This window comes from Boleophthalmus pectinirostris, unplaced genomic scaffold (assembly GCF_026225935.1).
Source record: "Boleophthalmus pectinirostris isolate CB_2022bp ecotype Guang Dong unplaced genomic scaffold, ASM2622593v1 HiC_scaffold_7, whole genome shotgun sequence".
In the NCBI taxonomy this organism is placed as follows: Eukaryota; Metazoa; Chordata; class Actinopteri; order Gobiiformes; family Gobiidae; genus Boleophthalmus; species Boleophthalmus pectinirostris.
This window is the reverse complement of record NW_026571473.1, coordinates 29135222-29162428: the sequence shown is the minus strand read 5'-3', so window position 1 is coordinate 29162428 and position 27207 is coordinate 29135222. Positions and strand designations below refer to the sequence as shown.

Genomic DNA, 27207 nt, shown 5'->3' with positions numbered 1-27207 from the left:
CAGCTCTTTTGTTTTTTCAGTTGACGATAATTAGCATCTAGTCGCTTGATCCTTTTAGTCATGTCTTTAGAATCTGGAATGTAGATGGTCAGCTTGTAGTTAGCCACTCTGTACCTGGCCTTTAACTTGTAACTTGCTGAGACCAGTAATTGTCCCATGAGTAGTTAAAGCGTCGTAAATGAAGCACTTAAAGATGGACAGTGCTTTGTTGTTGTTTGAGATGAAGCTACCTTGTTTTAAGCCATTCCAACTGCCAATTTTGCCAATACCAAGTGCCAAAATCTGTACATTCCACAACTGCGTGACATTTTTAGTGGAGGGTCATGACAGAGACAAGCAAATTACAGCACTTCGCTACATTACTGTTCACATCTGTGGAGAGTGAGCACAATTTACAGAAGGTATAATTGTATTTTTGAGCAATAGAAACACCCGTAATGAATAAATGCTACATAGGTGTGTTAAATGTCATACCACGGAACAAGCAGGTAGCGGACCCTCTACCAGAAAAGTTGCACAGTGCAGCTTTAAACAACAGTGCCTTGCCTGCTATGCTGATTAGAGTTTGGTGAGAAAACATCACCAACAGCAAAAGAAATATTTTATAGTGTACCCAAAAGTCGAGCTGGTTCATTTGGTAAATACGTAGCCTAACATAACTTATAGAAACCCACAATGCCACACAGAAATAAATGAGTAAAATAAATGAGTTGTAATTTCACTGTTGCTGTGTTCCAGCTAGTGTAAGGTTGGATGGTACAACCAGTAGTCTTGGTTCTTAGATAGACCAGTCCTGTCTACGGTTTCTACCAGATTAATCACGGTTTCTCTCTTCCCCTCTTTGCTGCTAGGAATGGACTACGACTAACAATATTCCCCAGTTTTCATTCGGGGTAATCTGTTTTTCTAATTTCCATGTTTGTAACTTTGTCCATCCATGTAATCTTAAGAATCTTTCTACCCACATCTCAGTCCAGGCATCTGATCCATACCATAATCATTGAGCCTTACAAGTGCTTCAGACATTTTAGAGAATAATGGACATTGGTAGCATTCACTGACCATTTGAGATCTTCCCTTTGGCCTTCAACAATACTTACTTAATCTGGGTTTATCAAGAATTGGAATTTCTCAATTAGTTTTAGCATCACATTAGGAAATCTCCTGACTTGACGCAACTTCAATTTCTTTTTCAGCCTCTTCTGGATCTTTTTCCTCTAGATCCTCTGATGGATATTTCTTGTATGGCTGCTGGTTCAATTTCACTGTTATTCTGATCATTCTCTTCGATGTCTGCTACAGGTTCAGGATCTTCCAAACTGCAATCTTGATCCTCCATTAGTGACTCTGAATCTTTGTCATCTTCCTCTGGTGTTGTCACATGCTCTTCATTCAACAATGAATCTGTTTTGTCATCTGTGTCTTCAGTGTCAGCTTCTTTCCGTTCAGAAGGCACTTCTTCCTCCAAGATGGCTACCTCATCCCTTAGCTCTTCTTCATCCAATCCAGTATCTTCTGTCTCTTCCACAGATGGACAAACATCTTCAGTAACAACATCTACATCTTCTGGCTGCACACTTGAATTGGAATCATTTTGATCACCGAGATCATCACCCAAATGTGAATTATCTTCTTCTTTTAACTCCAAATCAGGAGTTTCCTCTATATTATCTTCTGTTTGCTCTTCTACCTCTTGTTCACCTTCATTTGAGTCTGGTTCATCAATTTGACTTTCAGCAATGTCTTCATCTTGTTCAGAATCTTGCTGTTCATCTGTAGTTTCTGCAGTAGTATCGTCTGGAAGAATTTCTGCTGATATTTCTTCTTCCGTTTCGCAAGCCAATTCTTTTACTGGTGTAATTTGCTCATCTACTTCAACATCTGAGCTAACAAGATCTTCATTCATGGGTGTCTCTTGCTCCTCATCTGTTGTCATCGGTTGATCTTCTTGTTGGCTTGGTTGCTCTTCAGATGACACTGTATCTTCTACAGCTTCGTCAGGTTGCTGGACATCCTCATCCTTCTCTTCAGTGTCTGCTATGGGGTCAGTGTTTAAATCTTTCAAATCTTGATCCTCAGCTGGTGTTTCTTCATCTTTTTCAGTGTCTTCTGATGTCGTCTCATTCTGCTCTTGATCAGATTCTAAACCAGCTTCAGCTTCCTCTGCGATGGTGTCAGGAATCAACTTCTGTACTGGTGACTTTGCAGGTTGTTCAGCTTCGTCATCAGCAATTGGAGATGTGTCAATTTCTGTTTCTTCAGCTAAGTCTTCAGAAGTGTCAAGATCTTGGTCATGCATTTCCTCTGTATTCACTTTATCTGTCAAAGGTTCACGTTGTTCGTCAAGTTCTATGGCTGAATCTTCTTCTGGTGGGTTCTCAACACTTTCCTCCGACTCATTTCCCAAAGGCTCCTCTGTATCTGCAACCATTTCTGTATTTTGCTCATTTTCCTCTGCTGAATCTTCAACAGTTTCAAGATTTTGGTTCACATTGCTTTCTTGACAAAGATTTTCATTGTCCAAAAATGTAGAATCTTCTTCCAGTTCTTCAGCTTCTGAAGGAATTTGCTCTTCAAGTTCAATTTCAGCTGGGTCTTCTACCTCCTGGTCATGTATGTTGGCATCTTCAGGTTCAAGGTTCGGTTCTTCTATTTGACTTTCTTCAACAACTTCTGGATCTTTCTCCTGAACCTCATCATTTGCTTCCTTTTGTTCATCTTGAGGCATTTCCTTTTCTTCTTTTTCTGTGGAAGGTGCAATTTCAACGGCAACCTCCTCTTCTAGGTGAGTTGAGATATCAGCATTTTGGTCCAATAAAGTTGTGTCTTCCTCCAAAGTTGCATTAAAATCAAGGTTAGGTTTGTCTGTTTGACTTTCTTCAACAACATCTTGGTCCATTTGGCTTTCTTCAACAACAACTTCTGGATCTTTCGCCTGAACCTCATCAACTGCTATGTTGTCTTCATCTTGAGGCATTTCCTCTTCTTCCTTCTCTGTGGAAGATGTTATTTCAGCAGCAACCTCCTCTTCGATGTTAATTGAGATATCAGTATTTTGGTCCACTAAAGTATCTTCCTCCACAGTTCCATTAGAGCTAGATACTTCTTTGGCCGTGTCTTCAATAATTTCAAAAACATCGTCAACCAACTCTGCATCTTTTTGGTCATTTTTAGGTTCTGCTGGGTCATTTGTGGATACAGTGTCTATAACTGATTCAATTGAAACTTCAACATCCTGGCTGGTTGAAATGGTGTCTTCCAGGCCAGTAATATCTTTTGACACCTCTAATAAGCTAGCTTCTGTTGCAATTGCAGGTTCAACTACATTTGGGCTATCTTCTGTTTTGTCTGAGAGCTCTGAATTATTCTGAAGCACTATTTGAGGTTCGGGTATTTGTATTGGCTGCTCAATAGTAGGATCAGTTGTTATTTCTATAATAGTTTCAAGTGGAGAGGTGGGTGACTTAAGCTGTACATGTGGTGTAGGTACTGCATTCAGAATATTGTCCTCTTTTACACCTTCTGTTACATTTTTGTTGATATGTAAATTCTTGGGAACGGTTTTGCCTCTTTTTGTTAATGTTTTTGAAAAGCTTTGTCCACCTATGTCTTGTTCTGATTCTTTAGGAATATTTGCAGCTTGTGTTTGTACCAATGGAGCACTACTTTGAATTATATTTACCCCTGCATTTTGAGGTGCCCCGGGCCCCACCCCCAAAACCCGTACTGGTGCTAATCCTATGTGCTGCGGCTGCACAACCCAAGCCCCCCCCAATGGTTTGTTTACTGTTGCTAACCCCCTAATGCTAGTCAAAGGGTGTCCCGGCATCACACCGATGACACTGGGATGGGCTGCGTGGCCTAGGACCCCCTGAGGAGGAGCAGCCTCTTTCTTCAGGACAGCACCTTTGGGTGAAGTACCCTCAGGCGAGCCTGGGTTAGAACTGTCTGTTTCACTCGAAGTAGATTTAATAGTGTCCTTGACCAGCATATAGTGGCCTTCTGGGTTGGGACCGATTATCTTAAAGCCCTCCATTCCAACAATGCCTGGGGAACCTGGGCTCCCTGAAAGCAAAATGGTCGGACTTGAAGGGCTGGCTGTTGCAGTGGTAGGACTTCCAGGGAAAAATACTGTGGGACTAAGTGGACTTGCAGAGGTAAGAGAACCACTTGCAAAGCCTCCACTGACCCCTGAACTCTTAAGGATGTGAGTGGATGACTGGGTCACACTGCCTGCCTGACCAGCAATCTGTGGACCACCCATTACAATATAACCAGGCAGTTTTGTGTTAGCTCCACCTTCCGCCACCAGGACGGTATTCGACAATGATGGCTGCATTATGTACTGTACGGGCATTGGCATAGGACTGGCAGCATAGAAAAGTTGTGGCTGTTGGACTAGTATAGTTGGAGGAGCACGTGGCAGAGTAGCTATGTGGCTAACATTAGACGTGCTAATTTTGGATGAACTGTTTATGTTAGATGTTTGGTTGATGTTGGATGCTACATTAGTCACCTGTGAACGTGGAAGAGTCAGTGAAGGCTGTGGTGGTTGGCTAACATTGGTAACACTTGACTTTGAGATGTTAGTCACCTTTTCTGTTTTCACATCAGTATGTTTCTCAATAATCTTCTCAACTTTGGGAATAACAACCGGTTCAACAAATTTCTTCTTAACCTCCGTCTTGACAACACCCTTGAATGTCAATTCTGGCTGAGGGAGTGGTGTTGGTGAGCAGATGTCTGCAAGGATTCTGAACTTTGGTCCCAAATCGTCAAGGAACTCTAGGTCATTCTCGTTCTCCAGGAGGCTACAGCATCCCACCGACCCGGCAGGAGAAGCCCGGCCCTCATCATCATACACCAACAGGGCATCCTTTCCAGTAATAGTCTGGGCAGATTTCTGTTGGGACACAAGTGACATGGTGATGATAATGTAAGGAATAAAAGCACAACAGTAACACAGGAGTCTTGTTCTTGGCAACTCTAAACTCAAGATTCTTTTACCGAATGGTTGGTGTTGGAAACGAAATCCTATCATGATTTTTAAAAAGATGACATTTTAGATTTCACACAACTACTCTTTTCATTCACTGTCAAGCCTATGTAAAACCACCTCATTCTGAAATAGTTGTCTGTCAAACATCTAATATCCTAACACCCTAACCCTGTTCCTCAACCATGAACAATGACTGCACATGACCACTATCCCTATAAAATTCAATTCATCATAAACCCACCTGTGTGTAGTACTCTTCCAGGAAAGCATCAGGGAGAGCGATGTTCTCAAACAGTGAAGTCTGATGGTCATATATTGCCCTTTGTCCATGGATAGACAATGCATGCATGTATTTCTCGTTGAATTTTTTGTGGGTTTCTTCGTCCATCACCATTTTGCCTTCACTATTTATATTTACAAAGGACTCATTGAACTCGTTTCTCGTTGTTATGATCTCTTTGATTTTGTTGGTTATTCCACTCTCTTGTAGTGTTTGGTGGCCGATAACTATCGGAGCGCTGTAAAGTGGTACCTCCTAAAAAAAAATATAACAGGAAAATATGTCAAGATTATGCCAAAATAACTAAATTTATAATTGCAAAAGAAAATGTATTCCTGTCAACTAAAGCTTTTAAGAGTGACTACATGTCCATACATAGCTTTTTTCAGTTCTTACAGGGTTCTGTTAAGTCATTGACTTAAATATCTGCCTGAAGTGCTACTTTTCTTTAACACTATGCTCTTTGAGGAAAAAGTCAGGTACTCAGGCTTTAAGTCCAATTGAATTAAACTCTTTTTTTTTTTTTTTGCATAAATGTTTATGCCCCTAATGAGTCATTCAATCCCTATTAGGATGATTAGCCCTACTATTGGTTTTTGTTTGGGTCTGAGGATGGAGTTATTAATGGGTGACAAGTAGTAACGTAGGCCCCCATTTATGTTCAAAGATACTAGACCAAATTAAATAAATCTTATCTTTTCAAAACTTCTAAAATCATGATTTAAAATTCAAAATTCATATAATTTACGTAGCATATTTCCACTAAGCAACAAACAAAGAAACAATAAAAAAAAAAATACCTTATCATCTCCTCTGCCTTCTGTGTGATAGGCAATGAGGTGCTCCTTACAATCGATATCACATGGCAGTTCTTGGAATTTGTCGGCGAATATCACGTTAGGCCCTCCACACTGACAGAAGACCAACAGACAAGGGACAACTGTGGAAAAGAGGAATATGATATGAACAGTGTTGAGAAGTGACTAAATACATGTACAAAAAATACACATTCTGAATACTAATTTTGAGTAACTATATTACTGTACAGTTACTTTTTCATCGGGTGTTATTCAGAATAAAACGGCTTTCCTAATTAATTAAAAGGAAAACTTAGAGATAACTGATCACATAATTTTAGCTTTGGATTGCACAGTTTTAGTGTGTGCATGTGATTTTTCCTTCGCTAATTAGACATAGGTGAAAAAAATCAAGCTGTTTGCAATGTATAGCATGTTTTTGTACACTATAATATAATGCAATTAGATGTAAAAGTATTCCAAGTATTCAAAATAGAGTACTTTGGATCAGAATACATTACAAAATACATTTTAACTACTGTAGTCAGTTTTCTGTAACTCAGTACATTTACAAGATATTCTTCACTTCTTCCATCACTGAATATGAATATACATCATTTTAATATTTCCAGTTAAAAAGTTTAAGACATTTACTACCTCAAACTAAATAGACAGAATTTAAAATATGTTTCTACAGGGTTCCCATGGTCATGGAAATCCTGAAAAAGTTTTCCTGGCCTGGAAAAGTCATAGAATTTTGTAAATTCAGTGAAAGTTTTGGAAAACTCATTGAATTTTAGTATCTCTACAACATTCTGTTAATTTATCATTAGGCTATTATGATTATTTCCAAATGTATGCACCTTTTGTTTAAAAGAGAGGACAATAAATGCACTGACAGTATTTTGAATGTTAAAAAATCTATAATACCAAACCATAAGGTGAGTGGAAAGGGTTAACATTTCATATTTAAATCTAAACGTGTGATCAATTCTACATATGTAGGGTGCTGTAAAGTCATGGAAAATTTACTTCAGTTCATAAAAAAGTCATGGAAAAGTTTTGAAATTTTGTCAGTGAAAAAGAGTGGGAACCCTGTAGCCTCTAGCTCTGAAAATGTTCCTTTTTGTCACATATCAAGGATCAGGACAAGGAAATTATGACTCTTTTCCAATACAATGCTGGGTCACTGTTGTTAAACACATCTTTCACTCTATAATGCCAGAAAACCTTTGAATGAACACTATGGCTAGTATTTAGTGTCTTAAATTCTCCATTGGTTTAACATTAGGTTCAGTGAAAATTCTATGAGGTGTGGTGTCATAATCCTGAGCTCTGTTGGATGCACTTTTGTCATCTTCATATAAACGCCCTTCAATACTGGACCCTTGCATTTAACCTGTCACTGCCCTGGATCCTTTCTCTAGTTTTAAGCTGGGTTCATAGTCAGGACTTCCAAGCTGGAGAATGGGCCTATTATTAATACTTTGCAATGACATCACGCTATCAAAAAATACAAAATGGATTTAAACAGCACATTTTCAGAAGCCTGTGATCAATACAAGTGTTTATAGTCCTGTTAAGGAGTTTGATTTTCTACAAAAAGGTGAGAGCAGCTACCTGAACAGAATCGTAGTTAGCGTGTGACAGTCATTTTATGTGTGAGAAACTCGTTTAAGTGCACAAATCATCTCACTTGTTGTAGTTCCAACCATGTCTGCTCTCTCTAGTCAGACTGTGTAAAAATAAAGCTCAGATTACATCTAGTTTCACACCCTCAGCTGCAAAGTTGTTATCTTCTTACGACCTCTTGTTTGTTTTTCTTCTTATGTCTTGTGGACTAGTATTACTAGTTACTACACTTGTATATTAACAATTGACATCAGTCTCTTGTTAATTTTGCTACTTACTTTGAGTTTGTTATTACCATTTATATTTTTGCTCTTTGTTTTTATAATATATTGTGATGAGTGAACTACTGTGTCCAAATAATGTCCCTTGTTGATCAATAAAGTTTGTCTCAATGTAAGTTTAAGTCTAAAGTCTCAGTATTGCATATTTACTGTCAGTTGAAGAGTGTGGGCAGACTTACAGAGCAGCATACAAACAGCCACGAGCAAGAGGGAAACAGCAGGACCAGCGAAGTCCACGGCGCGGTCACTGGTTGTGGCCACTTTGATGCCACAGGTGGCGTCCTCCTTGCCTTTACACTCGCATACTTCCACAGTGAACTCCTCCGGAACGGGGCAGGCCTTACCCTGGGCGTCGTAAACAACCACCTCGATCTCATATATGCCCCGCCAAAGCATCTCCTGAGAGTGAAGGGCTGCTGAGGTATCTAAACAAAAGAGTAAAATAAGATGAAACCAGGTAAGAGTCATTTTAGAGAACCTTAAATTTCTGAAAATTGGCATTCTCATTGCCTTGCAAATCCAAATCTGTTGCAACCTGAGCCAGAACCAAGCACTGACTTTTTTCCTCTTAAGCAATCATGGCCATCATAAAAAGGTGGAGACCCATTGGTGACCAGACACATCTTCAAGTATTGATCATAGATTGTATAAAGAAGTGGACTAAGTGAGTGTGCTTTCAGCTTGCAATGCTAGAGGATACAGGGGAGAATATAGAGTCAGGCTCCATGTTATGAATAGGATTTTTTAATGAGCAAGATAGCGTAAAAAAAACAAACAAAACAGGATCACGTAGAGTGGGTTAATACAGATATTTGAAGACCAACTTGATGAGGCTCACTAAAGCAGTCACAGAAAGAGGGGTGACAATATTCCAGTGTAAGTCAATGGAAGCCAGGGTCAGTAGGAGCCAGAAGAGCGCGCATGTGAACTTCCTGTTGGGAACGCGGCGGCTAGTACATTTGCTATGTCTATTTATATATACAGTCTATGGCAGGTGTCATCTAACTGAGGCTCGCCATGCCCCTTTGACAGATCCCCCAGCCCATGGCCTCATTCATGGCCTATTTTTTTATATTACTTTTTGGCAATAATAACATGTCTGCATCTTGTATTTTGTGGATTTTTCAATAAAAAAAATATATTTATGTGAAGTATTTACATTTATGTTTAAATAATTATATGACGTATTTACATTTGCTGCTGAATTTTCGTCACCTGACAGGCTTGAGATCAAACAGTGACAGTTCAATGCACGTGCAGAGTACTGTAGTGCAGTTAGAGCAATAAATGAAATATCTGTGGTCTTTCAAATTAAAACAAACTGTGAAGTACTTACTACTTTTGCAAACCACTAGTAACGATAAACAAATATGTGCCAGGAATTATGTGGTTGATATAATATCGTGGATGGTCGTACCAGGCTTGTAATTTCTTCTACACAATGAGCCATGTTGGTGGTAATTTTGGTTTTGGTCATACTATTCCGTTAGACAGCCATCCTGACTCCTGCCCCCCATCAGTCAGCGCTAATATGGCCCCCAGAGAAAATCGTTTGGTGACCCCTGGTTTATGATACTGACCAAGTGTGTAAAGAGTACACCAGGACTAAACTGTGATTAATCTTGGTGTAATTCATAAATACACTGAAAATGAACAAAATGAACCGAACTCAGACTCAATCAAGATGTAAATCAATCACAACTATTCAGGTTTTTTGTTATATATATTTTCTATTTTGTATGGTTGATTTGCTTTTTCTTCTGTACCTACCACTAAGACTTTCCACCTCCCACGGGCCGCGTGTGTTTTCAGGGTTGATCTTAAAGGTGAAGGGAGGTCCATTGGGGTCCACGTCTTCATCCTCTGCGAAGACAATGACAGTCTTTTTGTCAGCGCAGATGGGCTCATAGAGTGTCTTCAGTTTGGGACAATGGTCGTTGGCATCCAGGACTTTGATGGCTATAGTTCCTGTGGCAGTCTTTGAAGGCATGTCTGAAGGAAGAAAGATGACACTTTATTAAATATGTTGATGTTTAAAGGTCCTGTATTAAACAAAATGGACTTAGGATTTGTGTGTTAAACATGTGTGAATGAAACAAAACACAACTCCAGGTATGTTTGTGATGACGTTACAACTAGAGCCCGACCGATATGGATTTTGTTGTGGCCGATATGAAACCGATATAATGAGAGTTGGAGCTGCCGATAGCCGATATAATCACCGATATATTTAGTGATGTAAAAATTCACTGTAAATCTTGAATTGTTTAAAAAACTAAGGTTTGGCTCTAGTGGATTCTAAATTGGGTTTATTTAGGCAACATTTATTGTTATTCTGCCTCTTTACGTCATATTTACAGACAGTAGATTGGCCTAATGGCATTTTTGCATCACATTCTAGCTACTAGTGATGGGTATTCCAGTTTTTTTTTTTTGACAACCAGCTCTTTTGGCTCAGCTCACTAAAGCAGCTGGCTCTTTCGGCTCCCAAGCGAGTCTTGAGATGGTTTTGTTGCAAGCAGGACTAAACCAAAACTGAACCAGGACTGAAAAAGGACTAAACCAGGACTAAAACAGATTTAAACCATGTGTAAAACAGGAATAAACCAGAACTGAGTGTCAGGACTTGGTCTCTCCCTCACTCCAGCCCAAGATTAGTCCTGGTTTATTCATTTTATGCTGAACTGCAGCCAAATATGCACTTTTTTTTTAGTATCCTATGCAGATTTCTGAAAGTTTCGTTTTCAGCCGCTGCTGCTGTCAAACTACGGGTCTACAAGCGACTTGAAGAGAAAAAGTGAGAAAAAGAGAAAACATGGCTCCCAATAAGAAACATGCTCCCATTGTTCACCTCAAAGAGCCGGCTCTAAGAGCCGCTTCAATCGCGACCGACCCATAACCCTAACTCCTAACTAGTAAATAAACTAGCGCTATTAGCCTTTAGCCATAAAAACGTGCGTGCCGCGGTAATTAATTATATGCATAAATGTAGATCATTCACATGTCTATTCACAGCTCATTTACATATCAGTGCAGGTCCAGTAACAAATATACGCCTAATATAGTCACTTTACAATAGACCAATAGAAAACAGCCTGTTTATGTGCGGGAGCTACAGCAGCTAATCGCTAATAACAAATAGCCAAAACAAGCTTCAAATTCGATGTATTTCCAACACTCAGCTCACACAGGCTCCTCCTCACATCACAAGTCTGCACTAATAAAAGTCCTTTTAATCCAGACTCAAACCGATTGTCCTTAAAAAGAATATAATCTCAGTGTTGCGCACGGCTGCGGGTGTAAACAACAGGACGTGAGTGAAGTGACGTGACTCTGGGGGTGTGTTCAGGGACAGTATGGACACAGACAAATTACACCGCAGATAAATACTGATGTGGAGCCACATATTAGGACATTTATCTGTCTGTAAATTGGATTAAATGAACATAATGTAGAGAGTCTAAGCTTTATAACGAGGTATAACATGCCCACGTGAAATATCGGCCCATATCAGCAAGCATATCGACCGATAGCCGACATGTCTCCAGGTGCCCATATCGACCAATAATATCGGCCAGCCGATATATCGGTCGGGCTCTAGTTACATTACTAGTAACATTATAACATAATATGGGCCCTTTGAAACATGATTACAGATTTTTCATTATTGGACTCCACCAGGGTTGCCCTTTATCACTACTACTATTCATTATTTATTTGAACAGACTTTCTCTGTGTAGTTAGGGGATGGCCTGGGGACAACAAGACCTCATCTCTTTTTGTAATGAAAGAAACCACGCACTGAAAGCACTTCTGCTGCGTCACATGATAGTCAAAACTAATCTGACATGAAGTCTCAAGATGTTAAAGTTGTATTATTTTATGCAGACTTTATTGTATTTTTGTTTCTATTTTCATGACAAAAAACCTCTAGACTAAGCTTATTCCAAGTGAAAGAAGTAGTTTCAACGTCTTAGGTATTTGCCTTTGGTGGTGCATTTGGATGTCCTTGCAAAGACCTTAAACCCCCTCCCTTTTTGTCATAAATCCAGTTCACACATTATTTCAACCAGAAGCTTGACACTTTCCAGAGCCACACCTGGACTGAGCCGTCAGACGGGTTCAGTCAAACGCAAGTGCAGTAAAATCTGTCCATCATGGCTCTTATCTCAACTTGTATGAACACATTAGACAAAAGGGAAAGAAACTCTGCCTAAAGCCGAGCTGTACAGTCTCTAGTGGTAATATTTTCAAACTTAAAGATGGATTGTGTAACTTTTCTGGTGGAGGTCTTGTCTCCATGGAGATGTTATTGCTTTGTCTGAAATGTTCTACAGTATGACATTAAACTGTTCTACTTTATATTTATTTAATTACATTTTTATAGTTCAAAAATACTTGAAAAACCTTCCACCTGAAAAGTTACACACTGCACTTTTAAAATAAAGAGAAAAAAAAGTTAAATTTTGCAGCTTGGTACCTTTTGTGATGGCCAGGACCTTGGCGATGTAGTGTGTGCCGTTGACAAATTTCGACTCTCGATCTGGCACTTTGTTTAGTCGTATTTCTGCTGTTTCTTCGTCTACAGTAATCCAGTTGTCAGGATCGTAAGCTTTGGCATAACTGCAAAACAGCAAAAAGATTGAATTGATTTTACTACTACATTTATTTAATTTCAAGAAATTCTGATGGATGCTGATTTGTTAATGTCTTTTTAGAACTCAGGTTTCTAATCCTAATTTCAGGCCTGACCCAAACTTTCTCTGAGAAGACTGTCTGACTCCCTATTGCACATTTAGACATTTTATTTTTACAATACATTATCATCCAAATAAAGAAATATATGGTGGAAAAAAAATATGGTGACTAAAAGCTTCTAGAGATATTTATGTAAAAGGTATATTATTGATACATAATCTTAAATTGTTCATTCTTTTTTTGACATTTTAATTTAATAACACCACTGTCTTTGCTATAAAATGGTATTTTCATGTGCATTTTATAAGTACAATTATCAAAATATGACCGTGATAATTTTTTATCATCGACTAGTTACGATTAGGCATTGCAGTTACCTTTTATGTGATTAACTTTAAACAATTTATGTGGACTTCTGAATGTGTTTGTGGCACCTACTTGACATCTTCTGCAACCTTTCCAGTATCGGGATCAATGGCAGCGTACGTTGTGATAACATCTTCCAAGCTTTTTTCAGGATCCTCTGATATTGGCACCTCTTTGGTCTCTGGCACAAACTCTGGTCCCTCTGGCAGATTGTTCACGGAAATGTGGATGGGATAGCTGGGTTCCTTAGGTTTCTTAGGCCTTTTTTTCTTTGGCCTTGGTTTCTTGCCGGGTCCGTGGGGTCCCAAATGACCTTCTGGGTGCAGTCCGACGCCAACGCTTGCTCCGAGGCCTGGTCCCGGTGCTCCGCCTGCTGGCCCGCCTGCTGGCCCTCCTCCTGGTTTTGGTCCTGGTTTTCCTGCAGGATGAAGACCACCCCCAAGCTCCGGGTGAAGTCCGGCATCCAACCCAAGATCCACGCCCAGCTCGGCATCCAAGTCTGCGTCCAAGTCTGCATCCAAGTCTGCGTCCAAGTCTGCGTCCAAGTCCGCGTCTAACCCAGCGTCTACTCCAGCGTTAAGCCCCATGTCCAATCCTAGGTCCACTCCCATGTCCATGTCCAAACCCAGGTCTGCTCCCAGCCCTGCCCCTGCCCCTGCTCCGCCTCCGTCTCCGCCCTCTCCCACTGTCACGTCCACGTCCATCAAGATAGCTTTTCCCTTCACAAATGGAGCCACGTTCTTAATCAACAGATCCAAATCCAGATTCTGGACCTCTTCAAAATCCACAGCCTTTAGACAGAAGGAATAAATTGTAAGTATTAGGATTGTCAAAGGTACAGGAAATCAGATTTTAAGCAATTAGAAAACCACAAAAAAAATAAATAAAAGAAGATACTCGATTTGAAAAGTATTGATACTTGAAAAATCCCATAAAAATGGCAAAATTTTACTTTTCCTGAACAGTTTACACAAGTATAGAACCACATTGTATCTTACAAAAAGCATTTTTTTGTGCTGAAAGTACATTGTTTACTTTTTTCTTGATCATTATTATGGTATTAAAATTTGTATTGAACATCGAGCAATTTCTTTTCTATCAAAATTGAGTTTGAAATTTTAGTATTCTGGCCATGCTAGTAAGTATACAAGCTATACAAGAAAAAAAAAAAGTCAAATGTGTATCAAAATCTACTTGTCTGTAATCTGCTTGACTTCATCCACTCCCAGTCTTATTGCTTTGCCTGGAATGTTCCATAGTATGACATGATTTTGATGATTTTTGATGACATTTCAAGCAAAGCAATAACATCTCTATGGAGACAAACAGGTGGCAAAAGAAAACTTTCATAGTGTCCCTTGAAGGATCTTAACATTTAACAAGACCATGAGTGAAGTTTGAACCAACTCTGACCTTGACGAGTTTGAGGATGCCTTCGTTGGTCTCCTTGTCTGTTTCGATGGTGAAGAGTTTGTCCTCGTTGCCCTTGACGATGTGGAAGACGGCGAGCCAGTTGTCAGTGTGTATCAGGTCCTTGTCTATGGCTTTGATCCTCATCACCTCCACATTCTCTACATTCTCATCCACCGAGCCTGTATACTGCAAACACAACGCCAACATTTGTTTTCTTTGGAGATTGATATGATCTTGAGCACTTGTCCAACCTTAACCAAAACACTAAACTAAATCAAAATTTAACCCATATCTTAACCAGTGTTGATGACCTAATATGAAGGATTTGCTTCACTGATGTTAACCAACTAAACTGTCCATTGCCCATTATTTAATAGTTGTTTAGCTTGATATAAATGGCGAGAGATTATGAACCAATTGAGGCTTTTTCAATGCTCTGTAATTACTTAGATCCTCTTGTCTTGTAGAGAGCTTTTCCAGACACTCCAATTTCATGCATTATTCATTCACTCCACGCAAGCTACTACTGCAGCCACAGATATCACATTTACACTGCTGGAAATAAGTTCAAATGACTCAAATTAAGAAGATTTTACTTGATTTGAGTAGATTTCTAGCCAGGCTGGCGCCACCTAGTGCCTCCGCTTAATTTCATTTCTCTCCAGCGACTAGGTCACGAATTGGAATACACTAGATGGTTTGCAAAAGCCCCGGAAGTGCGAGTCCTGGCACCAGCCAATCAGCGAAGAGCCATACATTCTGCGTTGGCAACGATTCCTGAGATCGAGGATTTAAAGCCGGAACAAAGAGAATGTTTGGTGAATTTTATCAGTGGGAAAGACATTATTGCCCTTCTTCTTGTGGTATTTGGGAAAAGTTAATATACCAGTTAGCCCGTTAGTGGCGCATTACATACGCCACGACCAAATAACAGCGATTGGCTAAATAAAAAAAGTACCTGCCTACCGTCAAGCAAACGAATCCTAATACTGTGAGGCCATGAATGACGAATCATGAATGATGAATCAGGCTAGTAGATTTCACTTGACAAGTGAAATTATCTACCAATGGAAAAGGTATTGTTTTGTTTTGTTTTTTTATTTAAACAATATACAATTTAGTTTCTTATTTTAAGTGCAAAGCGATGTTATTTTTCTTATCTTAAGTGTAGCCAGAAATTTACTCAAATCAATATAACATTTTCTTAATTCAGGTCATAAAGATTCTAGTTTTTATTGCGCATACTAGGCAGGGTGAATGAAGTGTCTTGCCCAAGGACTCAACAACAGTTTTTGCCAATGACGCTCCACTCTATCCCTTGACATGACTCAGACCAGACCCACAAATCAGATTTTGACAAGGAGGTTTGACATGAATAAATGAGAACTTTAAAAAATCCCTACCCCGGACTTCTCCAGAGTGGGGACGTTGTCGTTGATGTCTAGGATTTGGATCTCCACTGTACCGGTGCCTACGAGCCCACCCGGAGCTCCTCCCATGTCCTTGACCTCGATCACCAGCTTGTAAAAGCTGTACGTCTGAGAAATGGATACAGCGTTAATAATACCTTCATTTACAGTAATCAGTACATCATCTTAAAAAAAATAACACAAGTAGACTAGGTTCACACTCCTGACAAAGATCCTACTTCAAAATCTGGCAACTCAAACTTTTCTATACCAAACCAATTGCTCTTGGGATTGATATAGTTTTTTCAAAATATTTTTTTTTAATAATTTTCTGTTCATATCTGATTACGAGAAATTTTCCAATGCACTGCTGTACGATTACGATATACGATTTCAACAAAAAAAGCAGACTATCACAGGAATCAGATGACATGATTATGATTAGTTTTTATCGCCATATTACAAAGCCCATTAAATCGAAATTGAGTTTTATTTCATTATTTCATTATTTTTTTTAATCTGCCCGTAGACTGTATAAAGAAGTGGACTGAGGGAGTGATATCGTCCATGGTGTTCAGCTCCAGTGAAATGAAGCTCATCGAGGCTGGTGGTTATAGGGGCGAATTTGGAGCCGAGAATTTATTTACAGAGAAAATAGCAAAATCAAAAACATCAGAATCATTGAGAGAGGGTTAATACGAACAAAATGACGAAGTTGACTGTAGCAGATACAGAGAAAGGGGTGACAATTTTTTTGTGTTTATTCAATCTGAAATAGTTGAGTTAATGGAGTCAAAAGCGAAACCATGAACACTTCCTATCTGGAAAGCAACGGCTAGTGGGTTAGCTATGTCCATTTATACACTACCAGTCAAAAGTTTTAGAACACCACACTTTTTCCATTTTTTTTTTTACTGTTTACTGTTGACCAAAACATATTCTAAACTTTTGATTCATGAAAGTGTCCACCTTTGGCAGATATAACAGCTGAACACACTCGTGGCTCGTTCTTTTTACAATAGAAACCAAATATTCTTCAGAAAGTTCTTCCCAAGTCTATTTCAGAAGTTCCCATAAATGTGTGGCACTTGTAGGTTGCTTGGCTTTTACTCTTCTGTCCAGTTCATCCCAAACCAGCTCGATGGGGTTTAAGTCTGGAGACTGTGCTGGACACTGCATGTTTTCAAGTTTACCATCTTGTTCTTTTTTCCTGAGGTAGTTTAGGCAGAGCTTGGACTTGTGTTTTGTTATCTTTTTTTTTTTTTTTTTTTTTTACCTCTGGCTCTTCAGTACTTACCTTTGTACCATTTCAAGCTCTTCATTGGACATGAATTGCAATAAATAACTGGAAAAATGAGGGTGTTCTAAAACTTTTGACCAGTAGTGTAATCTATGGATGTGGCTTACCTCTCTGTCCAGTGTGGGCTCTTTGACGTACAGGTCTCCAGTCTTGGAGTCTACGCGGAACATGAACTCCCCAGGCGGCTCTTGGCCGATGATGGTGTAGTGCAGTTCAGAGTTTATGGTCCCTTCCTCATCGTCATCTTTACCCTGGACTCTCATGACCAGCGTCCCTGTGAAAGACAAATACTTCACTATGGAGGCTGGCGTTTAGAGCACGGTGACCTCATATGCTACAAAATTAATCAAGGAGATACTTTTTGGTTTGGGATGGAACGAGACAACAGTGGTGGAACGTAATGAAGTAGAAGTAGTGTAATATTGCACTTAAAGGTGCATTGTGTAACTTTTTAACATGATTGTTTCTATTAATATGACATTAAATAGCTTTACATTACATTAATTCAAAAACAGATGATTTTATAGGTCACAAAAACAGGTATTTTGACTGTGAGTGGGGTCGCTTCTCCACAGATCTAACCTGTAACTTGGTCTGGTTTGGTTTTCATGAAGATAGAAAGGTTTAATAACATAGTGTGAAACATTCGAGACAAAGAAATAACATCTCCATGGTCAAAAGTGTTTGACTCTCAACCAGAGAAGTCACACCTTTAAGAATAAATTTGAAGTATCTGTACTTTACTTGAGTAGATTTTAAAGTGGATCGTTCTAACTTCACTACATCTACGAGCAGGTATCTGTAGTTTCTACTGCACTACATTTCTGAACAGGACAGAAAAGTAAAAGTATTTTTTTGAGGTAGGCCTACATCAAAAATGGTCTAACCATCCTTACACGTGGATATTCATAGTTAACAGATTTTGGCTGTGTCCGAATGTCCACACTAAAGCACTAAGTAGGGGTCCACACCATTTGTAGGAGTATTTGAAAGTCCATTTGGTGAGTAGGGCACTCAAATTTTTTTCCACAATACAACTTGAAAAGTACTGGACATCGGAGGTCAGTAGCCCGGTCAAAATAGTCCACAGTGCATTGCGAGTGTCGAAAAAACACCAGCAGACAGCGACAGATGTGTAACGGGACACAACAAGACTGAAAGAATCATATATGCTAAGTCTTTTATGTCTTCTGCCATAAAAGTTTAAATAAAAAGTAAATTTGTAGGAGTGGGACGAGATAAAATTTCCACAAGATGAGATGAGACACGAGGCTGGATGGACGAGAACGAGACAAGACGAGATTGTTGTTTTCTATAAATAAATTGTGTAATCAAGTTCCCAATTTTTACCTTTCCGCTTTTGATTTTACTTGATTTAATATTCTTGCTGTACCACAGCTTCTCGAAAAATTTATCTCACTGGTTAAAAAAAAAGTAAAAACATGGGAATTTTCAGCATGTGTGCACCATCTTACGGTAATTTTGTCTCACAAGATCTTATTCCATACCTATAAATTTGCTAATGTACATGATTTTATTCATGGTTTGTGCAAAACCAGAGATCTGCGAACTGAACTGCCCTTTGGGATTAAGAAAGTTGTTGATTGATTGATTGACAGAAGCTCTAGTTTCTGGCATGGTTGATCCTGATTCTGAATAAAACACTCTTAAATGAACCATTACTGTGTAAAGGTGCTAGTGTCAGTGCTAGTGTCAAGGGGCTTGGGTGGACATTCTTACACAGCCTTAGATTCAGTTATTCATCTGTATAAAAACTAAATAAAAAGTACATAATATACCTACCCTTTTCACTAGATTCTGAGACGTTTCCTCTGTGCAGCTCAAATTTTGGCGGATTGTCATTTTCATCCAGGACCGTGACTGTGAGTGGGATGTCGTCCTCGGCAACGGTCCCGTTCACAAACTTAGCCACCCCCGTCAGCTGCAACACAAATGAACTTGAGCTCAACCCCTTTATTTTCTCTCTTTCCTTCAGTGTCAACAAGTACACCCACCCAAACACACACACAATTTCCACCACTGAATTGACATAAATGTTGACCCAATAAACAACAAATGCTTCTTACATTGTAGGAGGGGAACTTTTCTCGGTCCAGTTTACTAGTGCATCGCACGAAGCCAGTGTCATGATCCACCACAAACAGGTTAAATGGAGGTTTGTCTGCCCCCGCACCCGTCAGGAAGTACTCCACCTTTGCCGCTTTGTCCTTATCGGAGCGGATCTGAGGGCAAAAGGAGAAAAAAGCTGACATATTATGCAAAATCGACTTTTCAGAGCTTTTAATCGTGCTATTGTTTTCTCTTCCCATCTACAATCTCGAAGTTGTATTTGGAGTGATTCGAGCATGTTTGAGCGACGGCTAAACATTTATTCATTTTTAATTTATTTATATATGTCAAGCAGATTAATGAATAAAAGAAGTATAGATAGAAAGATAGAAATAACATCTCCATGGAGAAAAGCAACAAGAGAAAAGTTAATGATATACCTTTAAGGCAAATTCATAAACACAATCTCTAACAAAACAAAGACAACATTCAACATATCTGTATTTACTGTTTGGGGTTTCCATTCATAAATTTCTCCCATAAAGTTATATCGATCCCTATCTGTCCTAAAAAGATGCCAAGTGTAACATTTTGAGAAAACTGACTGTTTTCTCATTATTTATCTAACAGCAACCTTCAAAGCGCACACTTCTGCCTCCCACACTCATCATGACTGAGTTGTAATTAAATTGATTGAATCTCTTGGCCTATACCAACCAGGGACAAGACGGCGCAGTTCAAAAATGTAAGTCTGATTAAGCCTTGAGTCTGCCGTATGTAAATATATGACACACCTGCAGGTTCGGGCAGGTACGTGCTGTGATACTGATAAACTCGGTTATTAAAGTCTGTTTGCGAGTACCGTGTTTGGCTCGGGTCCATGTGGCGGTGATATCATCCAAGCAGCTACTGATTATGATTGTGAGAAACCCCTGGTGGTAAATCAACCAACAGGGCTACTATGACACACAATAGTGACACATTTATAGAAAACGGGGCTGGGATCTGTTCACTTCTAATTTGCATATTGATACGCTTGTGCAAATATTTGTATAACTGTAAAAATAACACGTGTAAAAAGGTTTTGGATGTTTGGGCATGATTTTAGACGCGTTACGGCAATTTCATTCACCTACAAAGTCCCTCTGACATACCAAATCTATCTATCTATCTATCTACCTTTCTTTCTTTCTTTGTATCTATCTATCTATATCTATCCTACCTACCCATCCATCTATCTGTCTTTCCCTCCGTCTCTCTTTCCGTCTGTCCATCCATCCATCTATCGTCCATCCATTCATCCATCCATCTATCTATCCACCTATCCATCTGTCCATCCGTCTTTCTGTCCGTCCCTCCCTCCATCTCTCCCTCCCTCCCTCCCTCCCTCCCTCCATCTCTCCCTCTCTCTCTCTATCTATCTATCTATCTATCTATCTATCTATCTATCTATCTATCCATCTGTCTGTTTTCTGTCTGTCCGTCTTTCTGTCCGTCCTTCCCTCCCTCCTTCCCTCCCTCCTCCTCCCTCCCTCCCTCCCTCCCTCTATCCATCCATCCATCCATCTATCTATCCATGCTACCTACCCATCCATCTATCTGTCTTTCCATCCGTCTGTCTCTCTTTCCATCTATCTATCTATCTATCTATCTATCTATCTATCTATCTATCTATCTATCTATCTATCTATCTATCTATCTATCTATCTATCTATCTATCCATCCATCCATCCATCCATCCATCCATCCATCATCCATATGTCTTTCTTTCTGTCCGTTCGTCCCTCCCTCCCTCTCTCTCTCTCTATCTATCTATCTATCCTAACTACCCATCCATCTATCCGTCCATCCATCTGTCTGTCTTTTTTCCATCTGTCTGTCTTTCTGTCTGTCCGTCTGTCCTTCCATTTTTCCATCCATGTATGTATGTATGTATGTATCTATCCATCCACCCATCTATTTATCTATCTGTCCATCCGTCTATCTATCTATAGACTAAAGAATTCGACTGAAGTGACAGACCTTTGCGATGTACTCTTTGTGTGAGTAGTCCGTGTTCTCCTTCAGTTTGGATGGAGGGATGATCCATTCTCTCTTCTTCCTCTTTCTTGATCGGGCGCCTTCACTGCTCATCAACACCTGCAACACGAAAGGAAAACTCTTCTTAAATATCTCAAATCTGTGCATTAAAGAGCCCATATTATGATATTTTCTGATCTGACATTTTTGGAGACCCAAAAACGGACCCGTGCAGGACTCTGAGACAGATTAATAATAAAGGTTTACTCAAACATGTGTGAATGAAATATAACACAATTCCAGGTTTGTTTTCAAGGAAGTAACAACATTTTAACATGTCTTAAAGCTGACAAGAGTCCATTTTGTGTAATATAGGACGTGTTTATTTAAGTACACAATATTTACAGATGGAGAGAAATACTTCATGTGTACATTTATTGCACAATTAAGATGCAAGGATCATTCACATAGTTACCAGACTCACAGTTATAACTAAATACAGATATGGCACCAAAGAAGAAAACAAAAGTAACTACGGAAGCTACTCTGATATTTCAATAGTCAATTTATTCATTTATTTATTTTTACCTGAAAAATAATTGAGCAATAAAAATGACATTTATAGCATATTATAATAAATATGTTAAAAGAATAGTAAAAGTAAAGACCGTGTAATGAGGCAGTAAAACAAACAAGTCCCTATATACATACCACTACAGCGTAATTACAACTCTAGAATTACATAGTTCGAGGTAAAAGTAAAGCAAATACTGTGACAAATGTTAATACTACCACTAATACTACTTTCTGTTTTTTGGATGTTTTCTTCTGCCCATAGAATTTGTTTAATGTACATAATGTAATAATCAGTCGGATATCGATCTCACAGCGAATACTTTTTGTGATACTACAACGTCTACTACTGCTCCAGTAGTTTCTACTAGTACATTAGTATTTATCATGTCATTTATGTATTTTAACTTATTGTTATGGAGTACTTTCTGACTTCCTTGTCTGTGAAAGGTGCTATATAAATAAACCTTACTTGCTACTACTGATACTACTACTGCTACTAATACCACTAGTACTACTACTGCTACCACTACTACGGCTTTGCTTTCTTGCTACTACTACTTATACTACTGCTGCTGCTAATACACGACAAGTACTACTCCTGTTACTATTACTACCATTGCTACTGCTTTGCTTGCTTGCTACTGGTACTACTACTAATACTACTGCTGCTACTACTGTTGCTGCTAATACTATTACCACTAGTACTACTACTACTATTACTGCCACTATAACTGCTTTGATTGCTTGCTACTACCAGTGTTGGGAGTAACGCATTATAAAAGTAACGAATTACTGTAATGCGTTGCTTTTTGCTGTAACGAATTACAGGGAAAAAAACTGTAATATTTTACTCAGTACAAATGTCAGTAATGCGCGTTACAATGCATTTTTAACCTGGACCGAAGTGGTGGGTTTTTTGTTTCTCTTCATATAAATTTGCTAAAGTCACCGCGATATCAGCAGTGGTGAAGCGCCTTCGTTATGGTTCCGAGTGTTGAGATGGACAGGACGGGAGATGCGCCCATGTAGACTGTGTAACCGTGGGCGAAAGGACCAGCACAGAGCACCGCCCCCCCGATTGCACTTTGCGGACACTACGGATTCTCTCAGGGGCGGTCCTAGATTTCAAGTCTTGGTCCTGGTTTAGACCTGGTTTAGACCTGGTTCAGTCCTGGTTCAGTCCTGGTTTAGACCTGGTTCAGTCCTGGTTCAGCTCTAGTTCAGCTGTGGTTTAGTCCTGGTTTAGTCCTGATCTAGTCCTGGTTTAGACCTGGTTCAGTCCTGGTTTAGACCTGGTTCAGTCCTGGTTTAGTCCTGATTTAGTCCTGGTTTAGACCTGGTTCAGTCCTGGTTTAGTCCTGATTTAGTCCTGATCTAGTCCTAGTTCAGTCCTGGTTCAGCTCTGGTTCAGCTCTGGTTCAGCTCTGGTTTAGTCCTGGTTTAGACCTGATTTAGTCCTGGTTTAGACCTGGTTCAGTCCTGGTTTAGTCCTGATTTAGTCCTAGTTTAGACCTGGTTTAGTCCTGATTTAGTCCTGGTTTAGACCTGGTTCAGTCCTGGTTTAGTCCTGGTTCAGCTCTGGTTTTGTCCTGGTTTAGACCTGGTTTAGTCCTGGTTTAGTCCTGGTTCAGTCCATATACGGCGCAAACGTTTGGCATCTTCGGTCGCTGATTGTCAAATAACAATAACAATCAAATAACAATCACTGACATTTATTTTGGTGAAAGTAGAGTAAAGTAAAAGTGCTGCAATAGTCGTGTAATGTCTTACATTTTAAATGCAGTAATATTGTAATGTAACAGATTATTCTGAAATGACACTAACAAGTCATAAATAACACATTATACTTTTGGAGTAACTTGCCCAAAAGTGGCTACTACTACTAATACTGCTGCTGCTGCTGCTAATATTACTACCACTACCACTGCTTTGCTTGCTACTCCTACTACTACAACAACAGTAATTCTATAACTACTACTTTACTTTATATCAGGTGTAGATCCTTGTGTTGGTGTGATACCTGCACATTTCCAAGTTCATGCCCGTCAGTGTTGTGGTGACTCAGTGTTGACTGTTTAAATACTGGGCTAATATTTGCTGACTGCAGTACTGAGCTGGAGGTCACATGTACTTTATGTTATCTACAGTATACAGTATCTGTATGTGTGAGAGAGAAACATGTCAGAGTGAGTAATGTGGATCAAGGAACAAGATGTACTCAACTCAAGACAAAAAGTGGTATATGAAAGTAATCTGCAAGGTTTTTATGAGCGATACTGTTATAATTTTGTATCTATTGCCACTTTTCTGCTGAGGTGGGTAGAGGTTCAACAAGTTACTTCAAAATAATATTACTGAAGTAGAAGTACAAGTAGTGGTCCAAGAAATTACTCAAGTAAGAGTCAAAAAAGATTTGAAAAGTACTACTGCAATTGGTAGAACAAACATTAAATAAAGCACACAATTACAATATTTTCAGTATAAACAAGGTATAGTATAGTATAGTATAGTATATGTATAGTATAGTATAGTATAGTATAGTATCATAAAGTAAGGTAAAGTAAAGTAAAGTCTAGAATAGATAAAAAATGACAAAATCATTTCATATTGTCAACATAAAGCTTTTGTCACTTTTAAACTTACAGTGGGAAAAGTCACAAAAACCTTTACCCAAGTACTGTTGCTTCAATAAAATACTACTCAAGTACAGGGGTAAAAGTATGCTGCTATAAAAGTACTCTGAAAACTAGATTTAAAAAAAAAAATATAAAATACTGAGTAAATGACCCACCTCTGCTTTTCTATGAGTGATGTACATTAATACATATAGTAAAATTGCAATAAAAAAGTTGACTCAATTAAAATATATTGTCACCCTTTTTACGTAAAATACATATTTTACAGAAATAGAATAATCTGACATTTCGATTTACATCTCTATATTACTGAATTAACAACACAGTCAATTTTCAACACTTTAAACAGGTGTCAGATCGTTTAAAAAACTAAATCATTTAAAAAATCCAGTTAAGCGTGAGAGCTATACTTGAGGCACAAACTAAAATTGCTCTTGCAAGCTGTCAAATAAATCAAGTCTCAATAATTAAATTATATCTTTGCAACTTTCCAAAAAAAGTTCGGCGTATAGTATAGTATAGTATAGTATAGTATATAGTATAGTATAGTATAGTATAGTATAGTATAGTATAGTATAAACAAAAAATTACAAAATCATTTCATATTGTCAACATAAAGCTTTTGTCACTTGTGGTCATAGTCACAGCGGGAAGAATCACCAAAACCTTTACCCAAGTACTGTTACTTCAATAAAATATTACTCAAGTGTAGGGGTAAAAGTATGCTGCTGGAAAAGTAGTCTGAAAAGTAGATTTAAAAAAAAAAAAAAAAAAAAAAAGTTAGTGAGTAAATATCCCACCTCTGCTTTTCTATGAGTGACATATTAATAAAAATATCAAAACTACACTAAAAAAGTTGACTCAATTAAAATATATTGTCACCATTTTTATGTAAAATATATATTTTACGGAAATAGAATAATCTGACATTTGGAGCTACATCTCTATATTGCTGAATTAACAACACAGTCCATTTCCAACACTTTAAACAGGTGTCAGATCTTTTAAAAAACAAGATCATTTAAAAAATCCAGTTAAGCATATGAGCTTTACCTGAGGCACAAACTAAAATTGATCTGCTCCTACAAGCTGTCAAATAAATCAAGTCTCAATAACTAAGTTGTATCTTTAAAACTTTCCAAAAAATGTTCCGCTTTGGCCAGTTGAAATGCATACTTTCTTAACTTATCTTCGCTTGAGTGTGAGTGTTAAATTTTAAGATATCATTTTTTTTATTTTATATACACTCAAAATGTGCAGATTAAAACAAATAATACACCACTTAAAACTTCACTGTGTTACTTTTCTTTACGGAAATCTTATTGCTTTGCTTGGAATGTTCATGTTCATATTCTGTAAAGTTTATCAGGCCAAGTTGCGCGTCAGATCTGTGGAGAGGCATGCTCGCTCACACTGTAGGTTTCATGTATTTGTTTTTTTTTACCCAATACAAATACCTATGATTCAATAAATGCAAGATTATATATAATACTGTTGTTACGATACTAAAATTTCAAACTTGACTTCGATACTAAGGAACAGACTTGATACTCAATACTGATTCCGATACCACATTTCGACAACAGACTGTGATTTTCAACATTAAATCAAAGTACTTTTTTTTATATTCCCATGTATTTTATATCTGTGTAATCCTTCAGTGGTCCAGGTAGGTTCCATAGTGGTCCATGGGTGTATACTAGTCTATATGGCCAGGGCCGTAGACAGAAATTTTGGGGGCTTGGGGCAAGACGTCTCACATGGGCCCCCCTCTAACATAAATTAATTTTGATTCCCCTTCTGATAAAGCTCAAGATCATTCTAAATCAGGGGTGGGCAAACTTTTTGGCTCGCGGGCCACATAGGGTCCTAAAGTTTGGCTGAAGGGCCGGACAGAAAATAAGACATAACGTGTTAAAGGTTGTATGGAGGATTTTTTTTTGTTTTTTTTGTTTCAAGTTGTCAATGATAGCATTATAGAGGTGCAGTAGCCTTGTAATTATGATGATGACCAAAAAAAAGAGAATAAAAATTCATCAACTCTGGACGTGGTGGGGCCAGCTAAACATTTGCCAATAGATAACGACACTGCCTCGTTATCTGTTAGCTGACAGGCTGTCAATCAATCTCCCTAAGTTTCTAGCATAACTGACTTGCCTGCGCGCCGCCGGTACGTGGTTTACGTACGTCTGTCACGCAGTCCACAGACGCAAGACGCACAGACGCTGTTTTACTCCACCAACGCAACAGTTCTTAGCGGCTTTTTTTGACCTATATCTTCCTCGCAGTTAGCACAAAGTTTGTTGCAATGGCGACAAGAATCCAGGACCAGTTCACCGCAAAAGAAAGTCCGTTTTTGAGGTCGCTGAAAGAAGAAGACAAGGGGAAAAGCAGCGAAGCCAAACTAAGGTGATTCTTGTAGATTCATTCCAGCGATGGCGCGACTGAAGCAGACGCAGGGTCTAAAGACTGACGCACTGGTCGCCAAATTACTCCTGGACAGGTCACTTCTGCTTATTATGAAAACGTACTTTATTTCCAAGAGCTAGACAAACGTTTTTCAGGACACGAAAGCGATATCCTATGTCTGAAAACGTAATTTTCAAGGCAAAGAAAGAGTCCGCTTGCTGCTGCGTGTTGTAGCTAGTTCATTCGCACTGAATCTCCGCGCAACCTTCTCTGCTCCCCTTTCCTACTCCTGTCCCCGCTGCCCGTTCCGCTCTTCCCCCTT

At 38.8% G+C, this 27207-nt stretch overlaps 1 protein-coding gene across 1 annotated transcript in view; it reads right to left on the bottom strand.

Moving 5' to 3' along the window:
- Positions 1-1192: 1192 nt before the first annotated feature.
- LOC110161233 (uncharacterized) overlaps positions 1193-27207 on the bottom strand; it is a 29069-nt gene continuing 3054 nt past the window's right edge. The window contains exons 2-14 of the mRNA XM_020925950.2: positions 21268-21384; positions 19263-19418; positions 18979-19117; positions 17283-17449; positions 15870-16004; positions 14467-14652; positions 13126-13844; positions 12470-12612; positions 9760-9981; positions 8169-8414; positions 6080-6219; positions 5241-5534; positions 1193-4903 (exon numbers count right to left, since the gene is read on the bottom strand). Coding sequence (XP_020781609.2) covers positions 1193-4903; positions 5241-5534; positions 6080-6219; positions 8169-8414; positions 9760-9981; positions 12470-12612; positions 13126-13844; positions 14467-14652; positions 15870-16004; positions 17283-17449; positions 18979-19117; positions 19263-19418; positions 21268-21384 — 6375 coding nt within the window. The remainder of the gene's footprint in view (positions 4904-5240; positions 5535-6079; positions 6220-8168; positions 8415-9759; positions 9982-12469; positions 12613-13125; positions 13845-14466; positions 14653-15869; positions 16005-17282; positions 17450-18978; positions 19118-19262; positions 19419-21267; positions 21385-27207) is intronic.